The 8,843-nt window shown below is 37.3% G+C and overlaps 1 protein-coding gene across 50 annotated transcripts in view; it reads left to right on the top strand.

The window, feature by feature from the left end:
- Nucleotides 1–293: 293 nt before the first annotated feature.
- The window catches only part of LOC18428523 (uncharacterized), a 52,583-nt gene continuing 44,033 nt past the window's right edge, over nucleotides 294–8,843 (top strand). For 27 of the 50 annotated variants that reach the window (XM_088848146.1, XM_088848143.1, XM_088848144.1 and 24 more), the window contains exons 1-2: nucleotides 411–691; nucleotides 2,874–3,011. In XM_088848146.1, the coding sequence (XP_088704272.1) occupies nucleotides 554–691; nucleotides 2,874–3,011 (276 nt within the window). In that variant the 5' untranslated portion in view covers nucleotides 411–553. Of the gene's footprint in view, nucleotides 692–2,873; nucleotides 3,012–8,843 lie in introns of all 50 variants that reach the window. The other 23 variants (XM_088848167.1, XM_088848169.1, XM_088848168.1 and 20 more) reach the window with 4 other exon arrangements.

The raw sequence follows: 8,843 nt of genomic DNA, 5'->3' as shown, positions 1-8,843 counted from the left end.
TATGTATGAAAAAATGTATTTTTGTTAAAAAAAAATATCTTTTTTTATTTGAAGGTATTTGCTAGAAAAATATAGTTTTAGGTAAGAAGTGGGGAAAAAAGTTTGGCCAGAGGTAAGTTGCATGACAAGCCTATTCTTCGGTGTTATTTGATAAAATCTCTTAAACTATTTAAAAAAAAAAAAAAAGACAAAAAATAATGAAAAGATAACAAAAGAAAACGATACAATGACCATCGGCCCCACCAACCCCGTATTAAGACACAAAAAAGATGGCGCGATCACAGGCATGAGAAAACAACCCACGGTACCCATATCTATTTCCTAGGAAAAAATCAGGCTGACGTGAGTGGGACCCATTGCCTGAAAGCGCGGCCAAAGGTCGGAACAAAGTAAAAGGCCAACTCCTCCTCGTTGTGGCCCTTTTCGTACAGTCGCTTATTTTGTCACCAAACATTCTCCTGCAACCCGGTTGTTGGAGATGGGAGAGGCGACCCCGCCCCTCCGTTTCCGTGCGTTTTAGGGCTCAGGCGGAATATCCTTTGTGCACGTAACAATGACGGGTGCTCCATATGTGTTGTTGAGAGCAGAGGAGGAGGAGCTTAGGAGCCATGAGCAGCAGTCTCACTCTATCCCTCCTCCTTCTCAACCTCGGCTCGCATCTCTTGATGTATTCCGTGGCTTCACAGTCGCTGTAAGCAATCTCTCCCTTCACTTCTTCTTTGAAATGCTCCTGCATTAAATTCAATGTGGAATAAGGGAGGGTTCTTCATAGATTCATGGAGCTTCAGATTCTCCCCACTCCAACTAGTGTGCTCTCGAGTTTGTGGCTTGCGAGTGGAGTATCTTTTTTACTAATTGCTAGTTGAATTCTCACTTTTATGCCAAGTGGGATGGAACATGTTGACATTTGCATTGATCGCAAGTGTTCATATTGATGAATAGCAAGTCTAGTCCAATCTTCTTTGCCCCCTTCACTGTCCTGAATCTTGAGTTTATCTCAAGCTTTGGATGTGTAAAACAGGGGAGTATGTGAGAGTACTTTTCTGCGGCGATGATTCACTCGAATCGTTCTACACCCAATTTCCTAAAGCTGTGAATATCGCATAATTTTCCCTCGTGGAGTTAGAAAGCTCCAGCTAATCAAGTCTTAATGCCTAAAATGAAATAATTAGAAATCAAACTACACTTGCATTCCTTTGTTATTACTTGCATATGTTTGGAAGGAAATAACTCATATTCCTTATGTGATTTTGTGAACTTTTGCTCAGTACCTCTCTTCCTGTTATGAGGTTATGGCCTAAGGGCCTGACTAATATCTATTTTCTTTGTATGGATATGTGTATTGGCGTCTTACACATATATGAGTTACAAATGCCAATCTCAAAAATGACCTTTCAAACACGATATGTATCTACATATTTAAATATGGGAGATGTGTGATTTTATATTGCATTAGTACATTTATTATGAAATTTAAAGAAAAGATGTTGAGAAAACGTGTCTACATGTAGGTTATTTTTGGAATGGCATGGCTCTTGGGAACCTAAAACATATGAAAATGACAAAAACTGACAAGTTGTCTCCTCACTCACTGAACACACTTTGATATGAAACTGACAAATTTTGGCTCCAATCCATGCATTCAGTGGTTTCAACGTAAACAAATGTCTGGAAACTAACCTCTCGTGTTGTTGGTCAGAGAATTGAGGATGATTTCTTTTCTGGAAGCCAAAACTTGGCCCTCTTTGTATGCAGTTTTACGCCTTACACAACAACTTAAAAATAACACGAGTACCAAATCCCCAAACTTATATGTTGAGAAGGTGAGCTATCCTTTTATACCTCATCAATTCACACAACAGTCACTGATGGTTTTATGAAACACTTTTATATGGTTGTTCAAGTTTTATAAACTAGTAAACAGGTTTTTTTCTATTGCCCATTAAGCTATTTCTTTTCTTTGCTTTCTGTGCCTTCCTCTTTATCTTTTGTGGAAGGAAATCATCTGAAGCCATGGTTGTGGCTCCCATGCATGGTTCTGTCACCCAAACATTAGATGCATCTAGGGAATGAGGAGGAAAACACAGCCTTTGTCTTCTCATTCTCACAATGGCTTGGTGTTTTATATTATGCGAGAATACATAGTGTCTTAGGGCATGGACTTGTTGTCAACCTACTTAAAATATCCCCAAAATGACAATGGCTTTACCTAGGAATTCAAACATAGGCATGGCAATGTCCCATATCCCACTCTCTATGTACACTTTGTGACCATGTATCAATGGCATTCGTGGCATCCTTGCACATGCAAAGAGTATATAGAGTGGTCTCGTGCTTCATCCTCTAATTTGCATTCCAGTCTTCTCAGAGATACATAACTCAAATGTCGTCAAAAAGCAATTGTTTTAAGTATCCTTTTTACACTTTTCCTATTGTCCTCGCCAAAAGCTACATTAGTTCAATTTCTTAGAAATAAAAACCCTACACTCAGATTGCTTAAAGCATATATTGTTTATTCATTTCATTTGAATGCATTTCTTGAGATATTAATGAACAATCTTCGTAAGGTCAAAAATTGAATTTATTATTTATGGAAAAGCCAAAAATATTCTCAAAATAAGGAAGGGGAGTGATCTTGTTGGCATTTTAATGTTTGGAAGCAGTTTGTAGTTTGTTTATCATACAACTCTAACTGCTTGTGTTTCTTGTGCTTGAATATCCGTAACTCCGGTGTTTGTATATTTGCTTATGATGCTCATAGAAAACTTCAAAATCTTTGTAATGGACTGATTTTAAGTGCATAGGCTTTAAGGGTTTCAAACTTCCAGGCGTCATTCTTGACTTTAGTTATATGACTTTCTTCTATAATGCAGTTGATGATCTTTGTTGATTATGCTGGTTCAATAATTCCTTTTGTGGCTCATGCTCCTTGGGATGGTCTAAGGCTGGCCGATTTTGTTATGCCCTTTTTCCTCTTGATTGCTGGAATTTCTATTGGACTCGTCTACAAGGTGTGGAGTTTCTGCTTGGCTTGTCTAGATGTTATTGGATATCTTTAATGATCTTACCATAAGCAAATTGCTGATTATGTGCTTGTTCACAATCCAATATTTCCCATCTGGGGCACTTCGGCCTGTTACCAGCCATCTAAGCTTTCATTTGTGGAATATGAATTGAGTCGACTTTATGCATTTTCTGTTTGTGCAATGCTGAATTGCTGGGATTGCTTGTTGTTGCTCAAAAATTGTTTCTAAGAGTCTTCTATTAAGGACAGGACTTGTATGATTTTTGCTTTATTCCAGTTATAGAACATTCTATTCTTTCTATAAACTACACAAATTTAGGCGGTGTGTCACTGAAAGGAAACTGAATTTCTGGTGTGAATATAGATCAGTCTAGATACGCTTGAATTAGATAACAAGTTACGAAGGCATCAACATTTCACTGATGCCGTGAATAATATCTTAGTGCATCTCCTCCTATTTCATGGTTATTGGAATACATCCACTTTTTCAAGCTAGATGGAAATCAAAGTCGCATCTCTTGTCTATATTGTAGAAAAATGTTGATTTTTCATCTGACTCAAGCAGGTGAAAATTTTTTGAATCTTACGAAGTATATCTAGCTAGAAGAGTTTTCAGTTCACCCCAATACTCAAGGAGTTTGAGGAACTCTTTTTCAGTTGTCAGTTTCTTGCAGCACAATTACATTTCTTTTGTGGACCATGGAAGCTGGAAAGAATAAGCATAAGTTACCTACAAGATAAACTAAAAGAATCCAGCTTCAAGTATGAAGTTATGATAAAAATTGGAGCAGCCTAATTGGGAAAACTATAGCTGTGGATATCCCAACCTAAGTGTTGATCCTCTCGCAGTCCCGCTTCAAGCAATTATGGGGAAAACTATTTTCTGGTGAAATATATGTTATATCTCAGATTTGCTGGAATTATAAACATGAGACTCAATCTCTTTTGTAATTGGAGTCTGTGGTGATTCAAATCTTTCTAAGGGTGTGTTTGTCAACTGGAACTTCAGTTATCATACAACTGCAGTTCCAATTCACTGGCCAAGTTCCAAGCTTGGTTATCGGTGAGGTTTATGGTTTGGGAAGACCATCTCATGCAAAAACGTGACGTGCGGTCATCCAACCCACCCCATGGAGAGCGGCACTTCATGTTTTTATTTTCGCTCTCCTTTATCTCAAAACCGTGGCCTAAGAAAAAAAGCATTCTCGCCCAAAGAACAAAAGAAGAGGCATTCCCGGTCCCCAAATATGTAAGCTTTCTTCTCTCTCTCTCTCTCTCTCTCTCTTTCTGTCTCCTCTTCCTCTCTCCTTCCTCTTCCTCCTGAGTTCTCTCTTTCACTACTTTTATCCTCTTTCCTCTTAGCTCTCTCTCTCTAACCTTCATCTCCCTATCAACTATTAATGACTTTATCTCACTTTCTCTCTCTACATTTCTATACCTAACACTTCAGCATTCAATCCCTCTTTTGAACTAGAGTTCCCCTTAACGTCTCTCTCCCTAAGGCCCCTCTTACTCCTACAACACCATCCTCTTCTCTCTCCTCAAATCCAGCTACTTCCAATCAGGTGAAAACATTTTCTTCATCACTCTACAATGCTCCTCTGTTTTCTCAAATCACCCAAAATTTAAATGGCTATGAACCTCTTTTGAACCATGAGAGAGGATTTGAACCCAAAACTTACAATTTCAATAAATTGACTGTTGGGCTCTGCTCAGTTGGTAGAGTTAAGGAAGCTGTTGAATTGTTCAATGAAATTACTCAAAAGTTATGTGAAAACCAGACATTTATACATGTACACATGGCATGGATGGTCTTTGTAAAGTGGGGCGATCAGATGAAGATGAAGGGGTATTGCTTGAGGAAGCCATTAATGCAGGTATCAAGCCAACCCCAATGGCTTATAATGCTTTGTTCAATGGTTGCTATAAAGAAGGAAAGACTTTTAGAGGGGTTGAGCCTTTTACAGGAGATGATTGAGAGGAAAATTAAGCCTGATTTCATTAGCTATGCAACTTTACCTTATGGTTTGTTGAAATGGAATAAAATCAAAATGGGTCTGCAATTTTATGATCGAATGGCCAGACCACGTGAAAAAACCTTGAATAAGCTTGCTCGAGGTCTTTGTAGACTTTCTTTGTGTAAAGAAATCTCTTTGGTAGATGTAGAGACAGTTTTTAGGAGAATTGGGGAGTTGGCGTATGTACCATCTGCTCATACTTAATTGTCTAATGATTCATTCTCTTCCCCCAAGAGGAGAGATGGGGAAAGCTTTGTCAATTCTAAGTGAAATGAACGAAAATGGGCTTCCTCCGTAGAGAATGACTTATAACACTGTGATTAAGAAGCTTCGTAGCAAGGGGAGGGTGGATGATGCAATGGGTGTGATGAAACTCATGTTAGAGAGACAAACAAGTCCTAGTAAAGCTGCATACAGCACTTGGTTCAAGAATTTAATCAATTGGGTCGGGTCTTTGATGCTGGTAAGGTTTATGCAATTGCATTAAAGGGAGGGATTGTTCCTTGTCAGCAACCAGCTGAAATATTGGTTATGGAAACTGATTTTGTGAAGTTAGCACCATTTGATACTAGATTTTTGATTCTTATGCAATGCATCTGATGCATTCTCAGAATACAAGTCGATCCCGAGGAATTATTGACATTAAATCTTGGAGTGGGAAAATGGCTTTGTCCTATGATTAAGCGTATGACTTGGAACTTCTGTGAAAGGGCTTTTGACAAGGGGAAGAGAGTATGACTTGTAACACTTATCAAAAAGGATTTTGACAAGGACTTTTGGATTGATTTCTGGAGATCTAAATCTGGGATTTTAATTAGGACTCGGGGAAGTGGCTTCTCATTCAATCTGATTTTCCTTGTAGCTAATTCATCGTTTTTTTACGCTGTGTCTGAGTCCCCTTGAAACAATGTCATTTTGTAGACGATTTTCATAATTATGTCGTTTGTTGCAGGTCTTGAGAACTTGAGACTGAGCTTAAGAATCATAGCACGGTGAATTGTTCAGAAAAACAATTGTCTTTTTCTTCTTCTTCTATATTTTTTGTTCATGAGATCAGCAAATGACATACATTTCGTTGCAAGAACTAACCATGTCAACTTGAGTTATACAGTAACCAAGTTTTATAAATGAAAATGTTGGGATGTGCCTGAGTTTTTCCTTTTATATATTTTTTTTGTTGATTTGACTAACAGAGTGCTCCATCTGGTTTGATAGAATTTTGTTATGTTTAGTTGATGAGCTGGGGTTCAAATCTCATGGCCTACACTCCGCAGAAATCTTTGTCACAAAATTTGGAAGAACTTGTTGAGCATTTTCATGTTTATTGTTTTACACAGCGAGTTGGTCTTGGGAGTGACCAAGTTGGCACCTGAGTTCGATTTTTGAAGCACTGGTGTATTGTGAAAGGAGTTTTGAAGTGCTCTTTTCATATAAGCAGATGAAAAGAAGCATTTTTTTCATATAAACAGATGAAAAGAGTCATTGCTTTTTTCTGCTAGGAATTTATAATTTAGGGCCTTCTCGTGGAGTCTGAAAGACTTCCTTCTTCTAGTATGGGAGAAGTTTGGTTTGATGAAGAGTGTTTGTTTGTGCTTTCATGTCTAAAAGTGTTGACACAATGTCCAAGTGTCGACATGTGATGAGGCCTAAAAAATGACGTGTCTAGGTGACGTAGCTTTGTTTGGGTGTGGGAGATGTCTGCTTTGGTGAAATGTGTGTGTCTGTGTGTTTGTGTTTAAGCTGAGATTACACCCGCAAATGTCTGGTTCAGATATGGAGCTGGAACCCTATAATGGAGCCTTGAAGTTAGAAATTCACGCCATGGGATTCACATTCTTGCTAGTTTCCAAATTCAGTATTACTGGGGTAACTGGGCTCTTCAATTGTTTAGAGAAAAAAGGAAAAAATGAAAAGAAAAAGAAAATTAAGGGTCCAAATGCTAAATTTTCTTTGAAATTGATCCAAATTCCATGTAAGTGTTATATTTAACTCTGCTGAATTCTACCAAAATTGGTGGCTGGTTAGATATTTGGCCATGATTTTCACAACAAAAATTTGTTAAATTGGCATGGTGGGTGAATCAAGTATAACAACATGATCTATACCAAGAATTCTTTTGAATTTTCTTTTTAATGGGTTCTTCTGAAATATGTGATAGTGGATACAAGACTAGAGCAAATTTCCAAGCCCAAAAACAAGGCAAAATGGGCACCTTCAACAAGCCACTTGCTAAAAACCAAGCTAAGTGAATAAGTTATAACCCTTTGAATAACAATTACAACCATTTCTAGTCTTATATAACCATTGTAAATAACCTAAATACCAACCCCTTATGGGGCAATTACATATAAAGCAAGACTAGCGTATGAATTACATTTTTATAGCACATATTACATAAACTGTGTCTCAAAGCTTAAATATATTATGCAACTACTCTAAACAAAATTCTAAGGAATAAAATCAACTAAACAGGGAATTAAAATGCCAAATTAAAATAGGGAAGCCATGTTTCGAACTTTTTACGTCGGGGCCACGCAATCGGGCCCTATAAAGCCTTAATTTTGTCCCTTCGGATTGTACAAAAATGGTTCAATCTCACAAGAGTATCTAATACAAATGGAAAGCAATTACACACCTTAAAATAACTTTTTAAAATCTCAACACATTGGCATTATCATCCAAAACAGAATGCAAAAGGTTTGAATCGAATCAGATAAAGAACAAGAGAGTTATGGTCAAACTATACACGGTGGTCCCTCAGACCACCAAAACAGTCTTGTATGGAAAGATTATGAACTCCCATAGGTAAAAACGTGATGAAAAAGTTCTGGAAATTGAGTGACAATGTGACTAAATTATGGATTTGAGGCAAAGTAATCAATGGATACTATGCATGATCATGGATTCTCATGCATATAAGCTATAACTCATTAAGGACCACACTATGAATAAGCATGATGAAAAAGATGATCAAATGGGGATTCTAAGATTAATGAAACTTTTCTAAATTCAAAACTTCAGCAACTATAGATGCTAAGAATATGATCTTATGAGAAAAGAAAATTCAATGGAGATTACTTTGATAAATGCACACTATGGACTTAAGCATAAGAAAGGAGGACCACCATCAAGTTCGTCATTAATGGAACTCTAAAAGCTCTCTCTCACAAAACCTTAGAAGAAGGGGGGGAGCACCAATTTTCCAAAATGGTTCAAGAGTTGAGATAGTTAGGTTTTGAGATCTCATGATGTGCTTTTATAGCATGGGTGTAACTTTGGACTCAATCAACACCCTTGATGCACTAATCCAAAGGCACATACCCTTAGTTTTTTTAATAATGTATTAGAGTAGATAACTACAAAGGCTAAAGGGCAAAGAAGCAATTGGCAAAGCTCATACATGTGGAGATATTCTATTTTATCAAAGCCAATCACTTTGCGGATCTAAAATTTCAAACCAATCAATTTAAAGATAATGTCCCTTTCACATATGTGTGTGAAGATATTTTTCAACTCAAATTTGAAAATACATTTTCTCTTTAATATCAAATAAATAAATTAATTAAACTTCACACTTGCCTTGCATGACCCATGTGTGAGTTAATTATGACATGTGATAAAAAAGGGGTTTTATAACATTATATAACAAAATATAACAATAAATAACAAGACACCATAACACAACCCCTTATAAAACAAGCAACCAAATGCTAATCTAGTCTCCCGCCTAGAGATCAGCGCCCAGCTAGGCGGTGATCCTAGAGTGAGGCGTGGGGTGCCACGTGGTAGCCCTATGGCCA

The sequence above is a fragment of the Amborella trichopoda genome, chromosome 9 (genome assembly GCF_054954075.1).
Source record: "Amborella trichopoda isolate Santa Cruz 75 chromosome 9, AtrichopodaSantaCruz75HAP2 v2.0, whole genome shotgun sequence".
NCBI classification, from domain to species: domain Eukaryota; kingdom Viridiplantae; phylum Streptophyta; class Magnoliopsida; order Amborellales; family Amborellaceae; genus Amborella; species Amborella trichopoda.
This window is presented reverse-complemented; position numbering and strand designations above follow the sequence as displayed.